The sequence below is a fragment of the Lactuca virosa genome, chromosome 8, assembly GCF_052849685.1.
Source record: "Lactuca virosa cultivar CGN04683 chromosome 8, Lactuca_virosa_CGN04683_v6, whole genome shotgun sequence".
NCBI lineage: Eukaryota > Viridiplantae > Streptophyta > Magnoliopsida > Asterales > Asteraceae > Lactuca > Lactuca virosa.
Window position 1 is genome coordinate 127,261,061 of NC_136433.1, and position 22,424 is coordinate 127,283,484.

Here is a 22,424-nt window from a genome sequence, read left to right on the forward strand (position 1 = left end):
CTCCCCCTGAACTTCTGAACCGGATATGTCTACGTCGTCATCATTCGGAAAGTCAAAGAAGTTAGCATCGTCTTCGTTGTTGTTCGGAATGGGATCAAATTCAGCGAATTGATCTGTTGCATCCTGAAATCCATCAACATTTGATTTGAGGGATGGATGACCATTCTCCTCCTTAACCTGAGAAGGTTGAAATGGATCGAAATCAAATGGAGGAAAGGTGGGTGTCGGACGAGAAACATTTTGAGAAATCGGAGCTGCAGCTGACGAGGACGGTCTTGATCGAGATTCTGAGTCAAGAGCACTTTCTAATAGTCCGAACAGGCTTTCAAAGTCGACTTCATAGATGATTTGAGAATTCGGAGACCCTGGAGGTGGAGCATCAGACTCCATGATGTGAGTTGAAACATGAGTTGGACCAGAGTTATGAAACAAAATGTCATCAAAAGTGACATCAAAGCTTTCACGAGTTCGACGATTCAGAACTCTGTAGGCTTTGGATTTGGCTGAGTATACCAAAATGATTGCTTCATCGGCTTTGGGTTGAAACTTGGTGAGTTGATCACGGTTGTTTTTGATAAAGCATATGCAGCCAAAAACATGTAAGAACGAGATACTCGACTTGTGACCATTCATGGCTTCATACGGTGTCATGTTGAGACGGTGATTAATGATGCTTCGGTTTTGAGTGAAGAAGGTAGTGGAAACGGCTTCAACCCAAAGATAGAGAGGAAGATTTGCAAAGTTCAGCACTGATCGAGCGGCTTCAATGAGAGTTCGGTTTCTTCTTTCAACCAAACCATTTTGTTGAGGAGTGTAGGGAGCAGAGAAATTATGGACGATGCCTTTGTCGGAGAGGAATTTCTCACTGGTGACATTGGTGAATTCTGAGCTATTGTCACTTCAGATTCTTCTAACAGGAAGTTTGACAAGAACTTCAATTCCTTTGATGAATTTAATAAGTTCAAAGGTTGTTTCAGATTTTAGCCTAAGGAAGAAGACCCAGGTGAACCTTGTGTAGTAATCAACAATCACAAAAATGTACTTTTTGTGATGCAGACTTTCTACGGTGGATGGTCCACAAAGATCAATATGAAGAAGTTCTAATGGTTCCGAAATGGACTTTTCAATGATTATAGGATGACCTTTCTCGGATTGCTTCCCACATTCACATGCAACACAGAGATGATCATTTTCGAATTTGAGGAGTAGTAGACCCCGGACCATTTCACCAGAAATAAGATCATTCATGTATTGGAAGTTGAGATGAGCGAGCCTCTGATGCCATAGCCAACTAATATCGGGAATGGCCTTTGAGAGAAGACACATTTGAGGCTTTCCAATGATCATGTTGATGTCTAATGGATACATGTTTTAGATGCGATCTGATCTGATTAGACATTCTTTCCGATCTTCTGTCATGACGTAGCTATGCTTTTTGCAGAATTCAACTCTTCGGTTTGCATCCGTGAGTTGAGCTACACTAATCAGGTTATGTTTGAGATCAGCCACATATGCCACATTGGAGATAGAGAAATTGCAATTGGTCAGGATGCCATAACCTCAAATTTGTGAATTTGAGTTGTTGCCATATGTCATGTAACCAACATTAGGAGCGAGTTTTAGATCACGCAGAAAGTCTTTCTGCCCAATCATGTGCATGGAACAAGCACTATCAATATACAATATTGTATCTTGTTCTGAAGCACATAGTGCCTTCAAAATCAGTGAGTTTTGGAGTTTTTAGGCTCCGAGTTAGGCTTAGGGACTTTGGCATGGGCTTTGGACTTGGATTGTGACTTTTGAGCAATTGGCATCTCGGAGGGATTGTTCCGAGATATTTTGGGAAAGAAGCAGAATATCAAGGTCTTTTCATTTATCAAAAAATCACATTCAACCAAAGGTTTTTTGGATACTACTTTTCTCTGACCAAAAGTTTTTCGAGCAGTTGTAGGAATCATTGTGTTGACAGATGTAGATGCGTTTTCAACCTTTTTTACTTTCCACTCAAATTTTTGTCTAGAATATTTTGATGCTTTCTGAACAACATATTTCTTAGCAACCTGTTCTTTGCTAGCTACTTTCGAAGGGGACATTTGGTTTCGGAAATTGTTTTGGTTTGAAAATCGTGCCATCGTATTTAGCAACAAACACAAAAGAAATTGTCCGAGGAGAGTTAGTTTTTACAGTAGGAGTCTCAACAGTGACCTTTTTCGGATTAAGACAGATAAATTTGTTTTGAACAACCAAAATAGGAGGATTAGTTGTCCTCTTAATAATCTTAATAGGCATTAAGGTATTGTGGTTCCTAGTGGCTGGAATAACTACGTCACTTTCTTTTCAGATTTCTCAATGAATCTGCAATCTTGCCTAGACCTCATTTCTTTCTTAAGGTCATTCTTAGCTTCAGTCTTAGGGTGAAAAATATCTTTCTTATTTAACCAAGGTTTCTTCTGAGAGTCATATGATGACTTGGAAGTTTGTCCAGACGATGGATTGTCGAACTTAGTCTTAATTGGCACTAGAGTTGATTTCGAAATCACATCAGAGTTAGAGATACAAGAGTCAGATGAATCGTCAAACATAATTTCTTCATCTATGCCACTATCAAATGACGCCCAAATGAAGTCGGATTTGTCAGAGTCATGTCCAGTTGTCTCGAGAATTATTTCCTTAACAACACAATTGTTCGGAGGACCAGAGTTTGGAATTTGAACTCCAATATAGTTGGTGTCGGGGAATGAATCCGAGGACTGATTCAGGTCTAGGGATATCAGAGGAATAAGAGGCATGAAATCAGGACATTTAACAATGATAGGTTGGAACTCAAGAATCACAGATTGGAACTGGTCTGAAGTCTCGGGAAAGGGTGACAATGGTGAGACAGGGGTATCCGAATGAGTATGGATCAGAACGTTTCCCATATACGTTATATTTTGTAGACCCTTCAAGTGCGAGCAATAGGTTTTGGAAACTCGCTTCCGAGGCCTGGTGCTTTGGACCATGGGAGACGAAAATTATGCGTCATCCTTCGTTTGCTTCAAGAATATCAATAGAGTTATGCAAAGATCAATTTTGGCATTAAGACGTTTGTTATCAGAAACTAAGATATTCCTTTCATAAAAATTGATTTCACATTTATCTTTTAAAATGATACATTCATCTGTAGACATTATAAGCTCTCTCTCTCTCTCTCTCTCTCTCTCTCTCTCTCTCTTTCTCTAGTGATTCTATCTTAAGCTTGCAATCTTCAAAGTGTAAACTAAGGCAAGTCGGTTCACTACCCAGCTTATCACTTACTTTTATGGCAGACTCATAGGCTCTATGAATAACTGTCATATCTTATTGGATTTGGGTTAGATATGGTTCACAAATAGATAAATCAAAATTATTGTCAGTGATCATAGATCTTACCTGCTGGATGATGCTTCTGCCGGGTGGATCATTAGTTTCCATATAACAAAAGTTTGGCTCAGCATCGTCATCGTCTTCTTCTGAACCTGAAGACCAGTAGCCTTCATCACACTCGATCGATTGTCTTGCCATAAGACACATGTTCCTTCTAGTTTTCACTTCATCCTCATCTCCAGGAGACCAGTACCCATCAGCATTTCTCGACAATGCGGTAACAAAAGCTTTCTCACTTTCAGCCAGCTCTTGGGCTCTGCGAGCATATTATGTAGAATCTTTTACCATCAGCTTTTGAAAGGTTTCATCCAAAAAATCTTTTGCAAAATGGTCATCGAGGCCACATTTATGACAAACAATCTTCGATTTGACTGATTTCGAAATTTCTTGGGATTCCGAGGAGTGATTTGGGATGTTGGGTCGGTATGCAGGTTGGTTTTCTGAAGGTTTTGGAAATGGTTGAGGATTATTTTGATGAGGGGCTTGAAATCGTTTATGATAACATTTATGACTGGGATTCCAGATACGTTTGCACTTCATGGACAATAGTTAGAATTCCTGTTGAAAGTGAAGTTTGGACTCTGCTGGATCGAGATCATGATTTTCTTCAAAAGAATGGTTCGAAACAGGTGGAGTAGGTGGGGTAGGAATTTTAACTAAATCAGAAGATATAGGTGGGATAGTTCTAAGAGGATCTAACACAGATGGGCTCGGAATTAGTGGGTTAACATAACTAACCAAGGCAAGAGGACTTCCTGAAAGTTCTCTTAACGTTTGAGCAATGTTAGATTTGTGGCCTTGTAGTTCGTCAAATAGTTGATAAAGCTTCAGTTTCTTCAGAGATTCGTTACTCTAAAGACATGACTTGATGTTCCCCCAACCTTTTCCGAGGCTATTGATAAACTTCAGATTGTACTGAAGAGGAGTTCTGACTATACCGTGTGCAGTCATATTATTCACAATAATCATGTACCTATTTGAAGTCGAGGCTACAGATTCACCTGGAGTTGTGGTGAACGTATCAAAATCATTGACAACCGAAGTCAGACGCTTATCCTTCATGTTCTCGAACCCTTCGAACAGGTTGAAGAGTGTCCCAAATCTCTTTTGCTGATTTGCACAAGTTAATGTGCTCAAAGAGAGATGGAGGAACACCAAACACCATATCTGAAAATGCAATCTGGTCTGCATGAAGCTTTTCGATGTCTGAAGCAGTAAGAGGTGTTGGACGTTGTTCTTCTTGGACCATGAGAGTAGCAGTAGCATCTCTCACCATTTGTCTCACTAGAACATGAGGACCTTTTTTCACTGCTCTCCATATTTCTTCACCTTTTTCCTTACTAAGTAAAAACCTTTTGATCCTAACGTTCCAGTGATCATACTCTTCAACAACTAGAAATGGGGCACGAGAAGGGCGACCAGCACTATTTTCTATTTGCATCGAATACATTTGTTGAGTTTGATGATTAGGAGCAGCCATTGAAGTTAAAATCATAACATTCAGACCTTTTAAGTTTCCTTTTTACCCTCACTAATCAAATATTTGCATTATTGGTCCTCTAACTAGTACGCGACCCGTAATCTATGAGTACGCTTAGCGTACTAGCTAGACCTTGATCGTCGGCATTTCCCTCATACGATTGGCGTACGTGGGGTTACATTGGGCATACACTCGCTTGGGACAAACCCTAATTTTTAGGGTTTGCGTCGTATTTAAACTTCTTAATCCCACCTCCTGACCATTTTAGACCAGCCTACATATCTTGAAAACCCTAACCTCGCCCTTAGCCTTTGTTTTGGTGCTTTTGAGCTCTTGTGAAGTATTTTGGTGTGTTTTTGTGTATCTTGAAGTGGTAGAAGAAGATTGAAGACTCATTCTTTGGAAAAGAGATTAGAGATCTAGATTTAGCTTCATCATTTCGTGACTTTTGAGGTATAAAGTCCATAACTTGTCCACTCGTTGTATAGATCTACTTTTGGGCTTGTTTATGGCTATTTTGGTCCCTTTTGGTTGGTCCTTGTGAGCTAAGGTCGTTTCAGAAGTTTAACCTTTTAGATCTTGACATTTTAGGGGTCCCTTAAGCACAAATATGCAAACTTTATGGTTGATATGGACTCATGCATGTGTTAAGGCCCTTTGTTAAGCTCTTTTGAGCTATAGAGCCCCATTAAGGCATGCATGCACATAAATTTGCCAACTTTACGTGATAAATCATCTTTTGAGACAAGATCTGAGAGTATGGAGTAGGGGTTGAATGGATTAAGTGCTTATTGATGTGGGGTAGCCAACTGAGGAGTATGTTGGGCGTACAAGCTGGTACGCTGCATGTACTAGCCCCAGAGCGTGTACATTAAGCGTACGAGCTAAGTACGCCCCGCGTACTCAGCAGGTGGGCTTTGGATTTGGGCTTCTCAGTTTTGGGCGATGTATGGACCTTAGGAGTTTAGGGTCTTGTTGGGCCATCAGATTTCTAGTTTCGACTCTTTTGGACGAAGGCCCACGAAGGGATTTGTGCCCAATTTGGAAGATTGGGCTATATTTGGGCTTTGGGTGACTATTTTTGGAATTGGGCCTTTTTGGGTAGTTGGTTTGGGCCTTGGAATTGGGCCAAGTTAGGTAAAGGGTAAAATGGTTTTTTACCCTATTTGAGACTCTTAGTTATGGGTCTGAACCAATTATTAGTTCGATGTTATTTTATGATAGCGCGGGGATTTTCGGACCAGCAGCCAGAGATTTATCTGTGAGATTCAACAGTCTGAGGTGAGTCTTTCTCACCGTGTTTAGTAGGTCGAAGGCACCAAAGCTGACCCATGGTTTATTGTGATAGGGTGCTAGATGTATTCATGACTCTTGCATGTGTATGTGTTTATATGCTTAGTGGTCGAGGCCCAATGGATATTCTGTATGCTAATATTTGTTATACTTGTATGTTTGTAGTCTCGGCGGGGCCCGTTGTGCGAGTTAGGGAGAGGCCCGTTATACTCAGTGGGTGGGGCCTATTATGGAAGTTAGGTCGAGGCTCGTTATACTGAATAGGCGGCGCCCGTTATGCGAGTTAGGGCGGGGCACGTTACACTCATCGAGCGAGGCCCATTATATGTGTGATGTGTGTGGTATGTGGTACTTGAGGTAAACTCACTAAGCTTCGTGCTTACGGTTTTCAACTGATGCTTCAGGTACCTCTGGTGCAAAAGGGAAGACCTCAGGGTGATTGTAGTGCACACACGATATTGTTCCGCATTTTCATGATAACTTTGATATTTCATGATGTTTTGATACATTTAGTCCACTTGGGATTTATGATGATATTTTGGGATATTGTTTTTATTAATTGAAAAATGAAATTTTTGGGTCTTATTTTTGGGACGTTACAAGTTGGTATCAGAGCCTTAGTTTGAGGGATTCGGACATACTCTCGGGTGTCTCTGAACTAAAACTAAGCATTTGGTAAATATTTTCAAAAAAAAGGGAAATGTTTTTTAAGAAATGGGTTTCCTAATACAAGAAAGGGTGTGGTGCATGCAATCGACTGAGCTCAAGTAAATTTTCCCAAAATACTCATACATGTTATTTGATATGATTTGATTTGTGAATCTGTAAATCACATGCTAGTTAAGGCTAAGGATCAGCTCAGGTTTTGCATGATAGAATGATATGATAGATGCCTTTGTATGCCTATTGCATAAGTTTGTAGACTTGCATGCTCGTACTGATCAGTCAGTGATAGGATGGCTTGATTAGATTATGCTTGGTTTTGATTACTCAATGCTCAAATGCTGCTTGCTTTGTGCTTTTTAGGAATTCTCACTAATATCAACTAATTAGTAAGCAAATATGTAAAGTTACATATTGTGGAAACTAAATAATTTTAGAAGGTTAAGTTTTCACTCTATTGCGCAACTCTTGTTTGAGTCCAACCGTTATAGTGTGAGACCTATCATTCGATGAGTTATCTGGTTTTGGTGATATGTAATTGTATTCGTGAGCTAGTTAGAGGAACTTAGCGGGAGTCCTTCTGCATATGATGGTGGAGAGTGGTGTGGAGTTTGTCCAGGAAAACCTAGGAAGAGATTTAGTGTTGGGAGCCTTATCTTGATGAGGGTTTATTGTATGAATAATAAGTGACTAGGACGATTCAAGAAAATCCTTGAGGAAAGTACGGATAGATGCGGAAGGTAGTATGGACCCGTACTACTGGAAGCAGAGGATCTGTACTCGAGTCAAGGGGAGCTGCGATGAAACCAGGAAGCTTGTAGAATATGAGATCCCTCGATATATATATATATATATATATATATATATATATATATATATATATATATATATATATATATATATATATATATATATATATATATATATATATATATTGATGCTTGTTTTGATGGTTTATATGGTCTATTTTCAGTATGGTGACTCTTCAAGGCAGACCGGTTAGTAGTTTTGGTGCTGGATTGGGCTCGGACTCGGGTTTCAGAGTCGGGCAGTTGGATGATCAGACGAGGGAGTTCATTTCGTCTGAGGTTACGCGTTGCATTCTCGAGCAGAGTCCTATGATCTTCGGTACGATCAAGGAGGGTATTGTGAAGCTGTTGGAGGAGGATTGGGGCGCGTTCTTTGACCTTCAGGGAGTTCCGGGAATATGGAGCTCCAGACTACAATGGGGTAAAGGACCCGATAGCGAGTAGGAGGTGGTTAGTGGATGTTGCTAATGCTTTCTGCACCATCAGTTGTCCCGAGGGGGAAAAGGTCAGACTTGCTTCTTGTCTTCTGAAAGACAGAGCCCGAGACTGGTGGAAGGAGGTTGGGCGCACAGTTGGTGATGATGTTGTTGATTCGATGACATGGGATGATTTTACAACTAGATTTAGGGCTGAGTTTGCACCAGTGATCGAGGTGCAGGAGTTGGCACGAGAGTTTCAGGATCTCCGCCAAACTAGTGAGACGGTGCCTGAGATCATTGCGATGTTTCGAGAGAGGGTATTGTTGGTTCTACGGTATGTGGCGGATGAGGAGATGAAGAAGGCGAGGTACCATAAGATGCTGAGGAGTGATATTTGGCTGTTTGTGAGCCAATCCATAGATGGAGAAGAAGAGGAAGCCAGATTATGTTCAAAGTGTAGAGGGTTCGGGCAAGAGGCCCAAGGTTGTTGATACGAGATCGAATGGCCAGCAGGGTCGGGGCCGCTATGTCAAGTGCGGCAGGACGCACGATGGGGTGTACATGGTGGGTGGTTATTGCTGCTTCCAGTGCGGGCAGATGGGTCATATCAGCAGAGATTGTACTGCTACTAACATCACCACCTTGGTATCTGATCTGATTTGCTTTCATTGTAATTAAAGGGGCCACAAGAAGGCCCATTGTACAATTTTGACTGCAGTAGGACCGGCGTCAACACCCGCTCCTGCAATCATACGGATCACCGACGGCCGCCAGGGAAAAGCAGATGCACCTATGGCGAAGAGCAGGGCTTTTCAGCTGACAGCTGAGGAGGCTCGTACAGCTCCTGACGTGGTGACGGGTATGTACCTTCTCTTTATCTCTTTATTTATATTGAATTGTTTGCTTATATTTATGTGTTTTATTTTAGGATCGTTCCTCGTGAACGGTATTTCTATATTGGTATTGTTTGATTTGGGGGCTACCCTATCCTTTGTGTCGCTTGTGCTTAGTAAGATGTTTGCTGGAGCTCCTGAGGAGCTGGATTGTCCTTTAGATGTCGAGATTGCAGATGATCGATATGTCCGGGTAGCAAGGATTCATCGGGGTTGTACTCTCCAGTTGTTCAACGAGCAGTGTCTGGTCGATTTGGTTCCCATTCCTTTGTGTGGGAACAAGGTTATAATGGGCATGGATTGGTTGAGCCCTAATGGGGTAGTGATCGATTGTGAGCAGCAGTTAGTTCAGATTCGAACCCCAAGTGGGGGAGAGTTAGTGGTTCAGGGGGAGAGAGCTCAGCGTGGGTCGATTTTGTGTTCAGCAGCGAGGGCCAGACGCTATATTCAGCAGGTTTGATCCGAATTTGTTGCCTATGTTATGGATACCCGTGATAAGGGTAAGGCGACTGTGGATGATGTGCCTATTGTGCGGGTATATCCGGATGTGTTTCCAGAGGATTTGCCTGGGGTGCATCCGGAGAGGCAGGTTTAGTTCAAGATTGATCTGGTTCCAGGTGCGGCTCCGATAGCCAAAGCACCATATCGGTTGGCTCCTCCCGAGATGCAGGAGTTATGTACACAGCTGCAGGAGCTGTTAGACAAGGGATTCATTCGACCGAGCAGTTCACCATGGGGAGCACTGATATTATTTGTGAATAATAAGGATAGGTCCCATCTTATGTGCATTGACTACCGGGAGATGAATAAGCTAATGGTGAAGAACTGTTATCCATTCTCGAGGATTGATGATCTGTTTGACCAGCTTCAGGGTCCATCTTGGTTTTCCAAGATTGATTTGCATTTGGGTTACCATCAGATGAGGGTTAGATATGAGTATGTGCATAAGATGACTTTTCGAACTCGTTATGGTCATTACGAGTTCGTGGTGATGCCTTTTGGGCTCACCAATGCTCCAGTCGCGTTCATGGATCTCATGAACCACGTGTGCAGGCCGATGTTGGATCGATCTATGATCGTATTCATTGATGATATATTGGTCTATTCCAAGACCCATGAGTAGCACGAGGAGCACTTGAGGGAGGTGCTAAAGACTTTGAGGAGGGAGAGACTTTTCGAAAAGTTCTCCAAGTGTGAGTTCTGGTAGCGCGAGGTGCAGTTTCTGGGGCACCTTGTCAACCAGAATGGTATTCTGGTCGATCCGGACAAGGTCGTGGCCGTGATACAGTGGGAGGTTCTGAGGTCTCCATCTGAGATTCGGAGTTTCCTTGGTCTAGCAGATTATTATCGGAGATTTATCCAGAATTTCTCCAAGATAGTTGTTCCTTTGACTCGGTTGACGAAGAAGACGGTCACATTTCGCTGAGGGCCTGAGCAACAGGAAACTTTTGAGACCTTGAGACAGCGGTTATGTGAGGCACCAATTATGACCCTACCGGAGGGTGTTAAGGATTTTGTGGTTTATTTTGATACATCGATCATCGGTTTGGGGGTAGTGTTGATGCAGAGGGGTCACGTGATCGCTTACGCTTCGAGAAAGCTGAAGCCTCATGAAGAGAATTATTCGATGCATGATTTGGAGCTAGGGGCTGTGGTTTTTACTATCAATATTTGGCGACATTACCTCTATGGGGTCCGCTGTACTATTTACACGGACCATAAGACCCTGAGGTATTTGATGGATCAGCCAAATCTGAATATGAGGAAGCGTCGATGGTTGGATGTGGTGAAGGATTATATTTGTGAGATCCTTTATCGTCTGGGGAAGGCCAATGTGGTGGCCTATGCTCTCAGCCGCAAGGCGGTCGTGGCTCCAATCAGGGATATATGTTTAAGGATGAACGTGATTACTCGGCTACTGGAGCAGATTCATGAGGCTCAAATCGAGGCTATGAAGGAAGAGCACCGGAAGAGTGACCGTATTGTGGGTCAGGTGGCTTCCTTCGATTATGATAGTTGTGGGTTGTTGACCCTTCATCGTAGAGTATGGGTTTCGTACTGGGGCGGTGTGCGTCAGGTTCTGATGGAGGAGGCACACAAGTCTAGGTTCTCCATTCATCCCGGGGCGACGAAGATGTATAGAGATCTTCGTCCTGATTATTGGTGGCCCTGCATGAAGCAGGATGTGGCTTGGTATGTGGAGCGGTGCTTGAATTGCAGGAAAGTCAAGCCCGGAAATCAGCGACCTCACAGCAAGATGCAGCTGTTGGAGATTCCCACATGGAAATGGGAGGAGATCACCATGGATTTCATCACGAAATTGCCTCGGACTGCGCGTAGAGTGGATTCGATTTGGGTCACCGTGGATCGATTGACCAAGAGCGCGCAGTATATCCCGATCCAGGAGAGTATCTCTGCGGAGAAGTTGGAGGAGGTATACATCAGGGAGGTTATGGCACATAATGGGGTTCTAATTTCCGTGGTTTCAGACAGGGATGTCAGGTTTACTTCTAGGTTTTGGATGAGGTTCCATGACGAGTTGGGTACTCGTCTCCATTTCAGCATGGCCTTCCCTCCGCAGACCGTTGGCCAAAGCGAGCGGACCATTTATACTTTAGAGGATATGTTGCGGGCGCGTGTTTTGGACTTTGGTGGGAGTTGGGATACGTAGCTTCCATTAGCGGAATTTTCGTATAACAACAGTTATTACACCTGCATTAATCGGCCTCCTTTTGAGATGCTTTACGGGAGGAAATGTAGGACCCCGATATGTTGGAGTAAGGTCGGTCAACGGTTTATGAGGAGTACCAAGGTGGTACTCAAGACGGCCGAGTTAATACAGCAGGTTCGGAGTAGGCTCCAGACAACTCAGAGTCGGCATAAAAGTTATGCTGGCAGACGTCGATCAGACTTAGAGTTCCAGGTAGGGGATATGGTTCTCCTGAAGGTGTCCCCTTGGAAAGGTGTCATCCAATTCAGGAAGAGGAGCAAGCTGGGCCCTAGGTATATCGGTCCTTTCAGGGTTTTTGCCCAGGTGGGCCGGGTTGCATATCGCTTGGATCTTCCTGATGAGCTCAGTCAGATCCATAGCACGTTCCATATATCTTAGCTACGTAAGTGTTTAGTGGATGATTACGCAGTGGTTCCATTGGAGGATATTCAGGTGGATGACCGCCTAAACTATAATGAGAGACCGGTGGCGATTATTGACCGGAAGACGAAAACCTTGAGGAACAAGGTTGTTGAGTTGGTGAAAGTTCAATGGTAGTATCACAAGGGTTCCGAATGGACGTGTGAGCCGAAAGATGAGATGAAGGAGCACTATCTTGAGTTATTTGGACCAGCAGACTTTAAGGACAAAGTCTGATTCAAGTGGGGGAGAATTGTAACATTCAGACCTTGTAAGTTTCCTTTTTACCCTTGCTAATCAAATATTTGCATTATTGGTCCTCTGGCTAGTACGTGGGGCGTACTTTATGAGTACGCTTAGTGTACTAGCTAGACCTTGATCGCGGGCATCGCCCACGTACGCTGGGCGTATGTGGGGTTACGCTGGGCGTACGCTGGCTTGGGACAAACCCTAATTTTTAGGGTTTGTGACCTATTTAAGCTTCTTAAACCCACCTCCTGACCATTTTAGACCAGCCTCCATATCTTGAAAACCCTAACCTCGCCCTTAGCCTTTGTTTTGGTGCTTTTGAGCTCTTGTGAAGCATTTTGGTGTGTTTTTGTGTATCTTGAAGTGGTAGAAGAAGATTGAAGACTCATTCTTTGGAGAAGAGCTTAGAGATCCAAATTTAGCTTCATCATTTTGTGACTTTTGAGGTATAAAGTCCATAACTTGTCAACTCCTTGTATAGATCTACTTTTGGGCTTGTTTATGGCTATTTTGGTCCCTTTTCGTTGGTCCTTGTGAGCTAAGACCGTTTCAGAAGCTTAACCTTTTAGATCTGGACATTTTAGGGGTCCCTTAAGCATAAAAATCAAAAATTTATGGTGGATATGGACTCATGAATGTGTTAAGACCCTTTGTTATGCTCTTTTGCGCTCTAGAGCCCCATTAAGCCATGCATGCACATAAAGTTGCCAACTTTACGTGATAAATCATCTTTTGAGACAAGATCTGAGAGTATGGAGTAGGGGTTGAATGGATTAAGTGCTTATTGATGTGGGTGGCCAACTGGGGAGTACGATGGGCGTACAAGTTGGTACGCTTTCGCGTACTAGCCTCAGAGCGTGTACGCTAAGCGTACGAGCTGAGTACACCCCGCGTACTCAAAAGGTGGGCTTCAGATTTCGGCTTCTCGGTTTTGGTCCATGTGTAGACCTTAGGAGTTTAGGGCCTTGTTGGGCCATCATATTTCTAGTTTAGACTCTTTTGGATGAAGGCCCACGAAGGGATTCAGGCTAAATTTGGAAGATTGGGCTATATTTGGGCTTTGGGTGACTATTTTTGGAATTGGGCCTTTTTGAGTAGTTAGTTTGGGCCTTGGCATTGGGCCAAGTTAGGTAAAGGGTAAAACGGTCTTTTACCCTATTTGAGACTCTTAGTTATGGGTCATAATTCAATTATTAATTCGATGTTATTTTATGATAGCACGAGGATTTTCAGGCCAGCAGCCAGAGATTTATCTGTGAGATTCAGTAATCAGAGGTGAGCCTTCCTCACCGTGTTTAGCAGGTCGAAGGCACCAAAGACGACCCATGGTTTATTATGATAGGGTGTTAGATGTCTTCGTGAATCTTGCATGTGTATGTGTTTATATGGTTAGTGGGCGAAGCCCAATGGATATTTTGTATGCTAATATTTGTTATACTTGTATGTTTGTATGTTGGGCGGGGACCGTTGTGCGAGTTACGGCGAGGCTCGTTATACTCAGTGGGCGGGGGCCGTTATGCGAGTTAGGCCAAGGCTTGTTATACTCAGTGGGCAGGGCCTGTTATGCGAGTTAGGGCGGGGCCCGTTACACTTATCGGGCGGGGGCCATTATATTTGTGATATGTGCGGTATGTGGTATTTGAGGGAAACTCACTAAGCTTCATGCTTACGGTTTTCATTTTATGTTTCACGTACTTCTGGTGCAAAAGGGAAGAGCTCGGGGTGATTGCAGTGTACACACAATATTGTTCCGCATTTTCATGATAACTCTGATATTTCATGATGTTTTGATACATTTGTTCCACTTGGGATTTATGATGATGTTTTGGGATATTGTTTTTATTAATTGAAAAATGAAATTTTTGGATCTTATTTTTGGGACGTTACAAAAGTAATGGAGCAGAAGCGGTATATAGAAGAACTTTTATCATGAACACATAAATGATTGAGATACCAAGGTAATCTCAGATCAACTATAATATGTTCTTATGGATTCAAAGGACAACCACTTAAGCTCTGATACCAATCAAAAGTGCAAGACTTAGTGCGCGGACAAGGTTTGAAAACTCAAACCTTAAGTTAACTTCAGATCAATGTTTGCTGCTAATATTTTGGTCCAGTCAAGTCTGGTAAACTAGTCTTGTCTTAAAGTATGAAGATCAACAAAGTATTCAACAAAATATTTAAGTAAAGTAAAGTGAGTATGAGCAAAGTAAAGATAACTTAAGAATAATAAGAATGATGGTGAAAGAGATTTGACTTTCAAGAGATTTTGTAATTGATGTGAAGAGAATATTGCTACTTCTAGGTTACAATGCATGAAAGAATATCTCCTTAAATAGTAAAGGAGAGGCATACTACAAACTATGAACATTCTATGGACAAGATAAAACAGAGAACTTAACGAATCTGACATACAAGATTTACTTGATTTTTTCTTATGAACTATTCACTCAATAATACGACAAGGAGTATTTAATGCTTGTACAGACACTATCACATCAATAAACTACGAGTGTCTTGGAAATGTCTTCATCTCGGAAGAAGACTGAATTCAGAATTTTCTTCACATCTCGGATTGCTCTTGACTTCGGATCTGCTTTTGCTCAGATTGCTAGAGGTTCACTTTTATGTATCAACAAACTTTTTCATACAAATTCCTTTTTCGACTATCTTTATATCCCTGAATTTGTATCAACGAGTACTAAAACTTTCATTTAGACTCTGTCGGCTAATTCTCATTCTATTTCAAAATTTTGAAATCTGAACAGATTTCGCGTGCATTTCGAAACTTAGGGACCAAGTTTCGCCAATATCCTTCACATACAAGCTCCGATCTCGACTATCTTTATACCGATGGATTCTTATTTACGAGATATTCACCTCTCGTTTACATTGTTTTGGTTAACTCATACGAAGTCAGAATTTGACATTCTTTATATTGATGAGTTCCTATTGATGAGCACTTCGTCTTTCATTTACATCACTTGGGCTAAAAACCATCTATCTCCGGTTCACTTTTTATGACGCATCTTGTCGTATCGGTTTTAACGCGAAACTTAGACAAATCATAACTTTTTCATAGGAAGTCAGATTTGGGCGTTCTTTACATCCACGAGATCACCGTCACAACAACTACTACTTTCGTTAAGATTATTTATCCCAATTAATATTTTATTTTTAATCTTCATTTTACCGTTCAACGATAATTTAATATTTAAGTTTTCTAAAAATATTATATAATCCTAATATTTGTCTCCTTGATGTGTGCACGATAATTATTTATTATCTCATAACACATATGAAGAACAATTATTTTAATTAACGATTTTTAATTTTTCGATAAAATGTATAATTGCTACGATTATACTCTAAATACTTAGCCCAAAATTATGGGTATTACATCTAAGGTTGCTGGTTGAGGAAGGGCAAGGAGGAAGAAGACAGTAAAAAGAAGAACGAGATATGAATAGACGTAAGGTGGAATGAGTGGGGTTTTTTAAACTCATATAACTAAAATTGGGATTTTATTTATTTATCATATATTATTAATTAATATAGAGGAGTAAAAGAAAAAAAAATAGAATTATAATATTGTCTTTTTATTTGGATTAAGGACATAATTTCTTTAACCCATAAAAATACGTCATGTCAAGTTTGTAAAGGTTAAACTTTTTGACCAAAACTATAGTTTACTCTTATAATTATAAATAAATCTTTAAGAAATTATTTATGGTTCCTATGTATAACATTACAAAAATGTTCTTTATATATTATTTTTATTATAACAACATTAATATCATTCCATATCTTCTTTATTTTAATCAAACCATATTATCATTCTCTCTCCCACGTCCCATCCACCCATCCACCTACCCTCATACACACCCACCCATTTCTATCCCTACCCTACCCTACCCTACCATTCCCCTACCCACCCACCCACAAGCATACACCACCCTACCTACCCCCTCACCAATAATCAGATGCCCACAATCCCATCCTACACTACAGCACCATATTTAACACTCATGTCCTCGCCCCACACCGTACCCATCTTACTACCTATACCCAAACACACCCTCATCCCTACCATCATCCCCACCCCCACCCCACACCCTAAACACTACAAGAAATATAGCCATTACCGGCGACAGCACCTTTAGCGGCGACAAATCGAAAAGTCGCCGCTAAAGGTACTGTTGCCGCTATTGGTGTCGCCGGTAATGCCTACTTACCCGAATCCGTGTTTTCACGTTCTGGTAAACGTCAACCGTTCGATCCTTTTTCTAATCCAATGGCTGGGAAACTTGTTGAACGCACAAAACCAATACCGGCGACAAAATGTCGCCGCTAAAGACCTAAAATTGTCGCCACTAAAGGTAAAAAAAAAACGTCTTCTTTTCCCTCTTCGTAGGTCACCGCTAAAGATTCATGTCGTCAGTATTGAATCATTTGTCGCCGCTATTGGGTGTTGCCGATAAAGGTCGACACATATTACACCCAATCGCTTCCTCTTTTTGCTTCGATCTGCTCTCATTTTGTTTCATTTTCTCGTTCATTTGCTCCGACGATTCTCCCTTCCTCCGACGATTCTCCCTCATTTAACAACCCATAGTAGAAGAGATACCGCCAGCCACCAGAAACTTCCCCTCTCCGGCCACCGGCAATGTTGCTGTTGTCGATTTCCTTCTCCAAGGTTCGTGTTTCCTTCCTCATTTCTTCATTTCTTTCTATTTTAATGTCGATTTCCATAAGCATTTAAGATTAATTGCATTTTTTTTTCAAAAAGCTTCTTCCACTCCGGCCACCTCTACTACCGCCAATTGTTGATGTCACCGGCGTCAACTACCACAACCACTACACCAACTACTGATTCCTATCCACCACAAGTTCTATTTACTGATTTTGGAGATTAATTGCAAAAATATGTTTATTTTGTGTATATTTGGTATATATGTGTATTTGTTAATTGCAAAAATATGTGTATTTGATGTATATATGGTATATGTGTGTATTTGTTATATGTATATGTAAATTTGGTGTATGTGTGTGAAATTTTTTGTATTTGGTATAAGTAATATGTTATTGTGTATGTATGTGAAAAATGTGTTTTTGGTATAAGTATGATGTTACTGTGTATTTGTTGTATGTATTGAGAATGTATGTGTATTTTGTGTATATGTGGTATGTGTATGTGAAAGTATATGTCTTTGATGTTATTATATATGTATGTATGTGAATGCATGTGTTTTTGGTATAAGTAGGATCCTATTATTGAAAGAAAAAAATATATATATAAAGTAAGATACTAGTATTGAGAATGTTATTTTTTTTAAATGTGGATTGTAGAAAAAAAAGACACAGATAAAGTAGGATACTATTATTAGCAATGAAAAAATAAATTAAATCACTACAATAGAAAACAACATAATATAATTTGGTAAGATGCTAGTATGTATGTTGATTTGGTAATTGTGTTGGTAATTTTGTTTATGTTTTAAGTGCAATAAATAACAATGTACTTTGGGTTTTTGTCCCTAGTTTAAAGTAGCAATGTACTTTGGTAGTTTTTTGTTTATGTTTTATATTTTAACTTATAAGTTTATATATGTTGTTATTTATTATGTAGTTGGAAAATCTTCGGGCAATACTCAACGACCCGACGTGTAGGGATGAACTTTATGCGTTTTTTTCAATCGGCGAAAGATCAAAGAGGAAACGACCGGAACAAAGGTGATGGTTCGTCGGATAATTAGTTGTGTTTTGTATGTTAGACTTGTAGCAACACTTTGGTACTAGCTTGTTGTAATTATAAAACTTTGGTTGTTTATTTTGGTATGAAATTAATTTTATATAATGTCGTTACACTATTTCGTACCTAATTCGATACTATGTATTTTTTTTTCTGTATTTAATGTCGTTATGTATCGGTTTTTTTGCACCAAAATCATTTATTAAAAAAAATTAAAAAATGAAAAATGTTATTACCAACGACACTATTACAGGCGGCGGGAGAATTAGCGGCGACGGTAACATTAGCGGCGACACGTGGTATTACCGGCGACGGCACCTTTAGCGGCGACAATTGTGTTTACCGGCGACATTTTGATCAATAGCGTAGAGCAGTAGCGACGACTTTTTACCGGCGATGTGTCGTCGCTATTACCTTTTACCGGCGGCAATTCTACTCTTTAGCGGTGACTTTTGTCGCCGCTAATTCCCTTTTTTTCTTGTAGTGAACACATAACAAACATATAGGTTTGAGTATATTAGATTTTATTTAATGAAAGTTTGATAACTTTTATAAAAAATAAGAACAAGTTTCAAAAAATCAATAAAATTATATTTAGGTTATATTATATAATTTACTTTCTAATTCAATAAACTAATCCGCAAACCAAATTGAAAATAGATTACATTACTTGCCAACGAAAAGCATAACAAATTTAAATTTTCAAATTCCAATTTTTTTGGCAATTTTTATTTGTTCCAAAAACATTATTTCCAATGCCAAGTTTCTATCACCATGCTTATGGTCCAATTTTATCTATATATAGTAAGGTAGAGTTAGTGTTTAAATTTTCAAAAAATAGTTCAAACATGCTTTTATTTTGTGGATAATATACTACCAAAATTTGCTCGTAGTTCGAATCCTAAAAGCTTCAGTTACACGTAAACAATCCATCTTCAATATTCAAAGGTGTATTACAAATCGTTGAGACAAATGGACAAGAGTGCAGGCTTATGATAAAAGGAACCATACATATATAATGGTCAAAAATTGCTAATCAAAAATTTCAAATAAAAGGGAGCTGATTTGTACAACACATTTTTTCTTTATATATAACAATTTATGTTTTAAAATAATGTATTGTAAATTTATTTATATATAACAATTTATGTTTTAAAATAATATATTGTAAAATTATTTAAAATATAATTTTTTATGTATGAAAAAACATTATTATTTACAAATCACTTTACTAAACGAAAATCTACCATATTGCCTTTACAGAAAAGGCGCTTCTATATTTATTTTCTGATAAAAAAATAAGGACACTAATAACAAATATGGTGACAAACTATAGGTGAGGGCTCTGAATATTTAAAGTAAATAAGAATAAATGTTAATTTGTTAAAAATAAGCTTCTAATGAAATTGGAAAAATAATTATAAAGATAAGTTTTTGTTAAATAAAGTTAGTGAAAATCATTACAGCATAAGATTAATCATAGTGGTGCAGTGGGTGCAAGATTATTTATACACTTAAAGATCCATGGTGAACAATTAAGATTAAGAATGTTCATTATTTGGATAAATGAGATATAATAAGATGACATATTTACGAAAACACAATAAACGGAAATGAGAACAAGGGTTTGCAAGATAACCCTTAACGAAATAAACATAATCTTTTTATTATAACATTAGACACAGTAGTCATGCATGCAAGAGACATTATTACAAAGAAGCTTTTCAAATAAAGATCTAAAGAGAGATAATTATAAACTGGAGAGTGTTTCAGTGAAATTTATTGCATCTATCCACACCAAAATTAATTAATCAAATAAATTAGTCGGTTAATCCTGCGCTAAATTGTTGGCTTGTTAGGGAAATCATGTCTTTACCGAACTCTTCTTGGCCATTGAACGTCCACGAAGTGCTCGAACAGTAATTATATTCCCATGTAAGTGAAGGTACTGCTATTTCGCTATAAGGATCAAAAACTGGTTTTATACTATGATCATCTTCTAATAAATCTAAATCTATATCCTTCCATATATCATCCATTGAGCAATACCCTTCGTGTCCATCACTAGAATCACTAACCCTGGTAGCAGCTTTCTTGAAACTATTATTGTTGTTCTTATTTTTGCCTTTCATAACACTAAACATTTCGACTCCCCCAGTGTCATAAAAACTTCGTTCTTTGGTCTCGATCATTGGCATGGAATCAATGGTAGGATTGCTGGTACAGATTGACGATGAAGACGAACTGTGTGAGAAAGATGGAGATGAAGATCGAGATAATGTTGTTCTTTTCTTCTCTTGAGCTTTCTTTCGCATATGAGTTCTCCAGTAGTTCTTGATCTCATTATCAGTTCTTCCTGGTAGTTTTCTTGCAATTTTTGACCACCTAAAATGTTAAATATTAAACTTAAACCTAATATTATTACTTAATGAAGTTACCATATACAGTATATGGTAACTAATTGCTCATCACTATTCAGAAAAGGAATATGAGCTCATGAAATAAAAGTAAACTGAACAAATGGAATAAATAATTCTTGGATTGGTTCCAAATATAGAAATATATATTTAAAAAAGTTGTTTGTAGAGTGAGACATCCATTAAGAAAGAAGGAAAACGCCAATTTATGGAAAATAAAATATTTATATTTTATAGAAATATAATATTCCCGCCACATATTAAAAATTCCTCAAATAACTTTACAAAAGTATTTATTTATCTATTAAATATTTAAAATTTAAAATACGCTCACAACATATTTTTCTCATACATATAAACTAAATAACTTTTCTTGCTATCTCGTGAAAAATTATAGTATTTTTTGTTTACATTTTTATTATCATGATTGCAAATATATTGTCTTCAAACAAACTTAAATTCCCTGAAATTTGTTGAGGCTTGATTGATATACATAATTAATCACTGGAAAATCTGTAAAATTTAACACAAATGGATCGAAGAAAAAAAACGCACACATTTAATAGAAAAAACATAGAAAAAAACGTACACTGCTAAGTGCTAAATCTTTGCAAAGAGCATAGTCCAACTGCAACACTCAAACTAAAATTATTTTACAAATTATTTTAATTAGAAAAATTTTGAAAATCAACTATTGATTTATTTATTTTCTTATAGAAACAGAAAGAGAATACTCATATAGAATCATAATTATAACAATAAAAAACAATAAATGGATCAAACCTGTTGCCAAATTTAGAATGAAGTTCAAGAACAAGCCGCTCTTCATGAGGTGCCATCTTTCCTCTTTTGAGACCTGGATGCAGATAATTAACCCATCTCAGTCTGCAACTCTTTCCTGTTCTTTTCAAACCTGAGAATCAAAAAACCGCAACAAAAATAATCCCCAAAAAATGATTTTTTGGGGTTATACACAAGAAAAAACGTTAATTGTTTTTATGAACAAACATAAATATATTTTGATGCTTTTTTTCCTTAATTTTGCAGCCTAAGGGCCTATAGTTTCTTTTTTTTACTCCCGCCACCTTCAAACCTGAAACATTTGCTATGAAGTCCCATCGTCGATCTCCAAACATATGAACGTGAAATACCAATTGATAATCTTCATGTTCTGTCCATGGACCTTTTCGCATCGTTTCGTCTTCTTGCACCATATTTTCTCTCTCTAGAATTTTAGTTTTTATCGTGTTGCAAGTGAGTTGGAATTGAAATTAGTGTTGGTGGAGGTTATTTATAGTGATGTTTTTCTATACTTTGTGGGTGGGAATGTAGAATTTTGTGATAATGTTTCATATTCAATGGCAAATTCTAAACAAATGGAAAAATCTTTTTGTTTCAAGATAAATTCAATACATTTTTGTTTTAAAAGTATTTGTTTTTAAACTAATCTTTTTTTTTTATTATAGTGTTTGGTAATTAAAACTAGCTCAAAACCGAAAATTGATAGCCTTAATTTTGTTTTTGCCATCCAGAAACGACTAGCTGCCCAGCTTGTTGCCCGTTTGCCTTCCATCGATATGTATTAAACTATCTTCATTAGCCTATTATATGTTTTGCTTTATGTTTGAGGAGTATCATAGTTTTTTTTATATGTATGATTAAATGTTTACACTCCAGTATTTGTAAAGCTAATGTTACATTTATTTTGCAACGTATCATAATATTATTATCTTTTTTTCAAAGATAAATAGGACATTTTATTAGACACGTAAAGCTTAAGACTATAGATGGCATCATGGCAAAATAAGTTGTGTTGATTAATGAGTCAAAGTGGCAATTGGTGTGTGAGTGCCTGCTTATATAAAATATTTTTTTGTCCAATTTAATATTATTATAAATAATTAGTGTTTT

General features: G+C 38.7%; 1 protein-coding gene across 1 annotated transcript; it reads right to left on the reverse strand.

Annotated features, from left to right (window-relative positions):
• Positions 1-19,737: 19,737 nt before the first annotated feature.
• LOC145133306 (transcription factor MYB48-like) lies at positions 19,738-21,783 on the reverse strand. Its single transcript, XM_079068251.1, has 3 exons — positions 21,607-21,783; positions 21,297-21,426; positions 19,738-20,481 (listed from the first exon to the last, which is right to left on the reverse strand). The coding sequence occupies exons 1-3, from the start codon at positions 21,725-21,727 to the stop codon at positions 19,917-19,919; spliced, it is 816 nt and encodes a 271-aa protein (XP_078924377.1). The 5' UTR covers positions 21,728-21,783; the 3' UTR covers positions 19,738-19,916.
• Between the last annotated feature and the right edge of the window lie 641 nt (positions 21,784-22,424).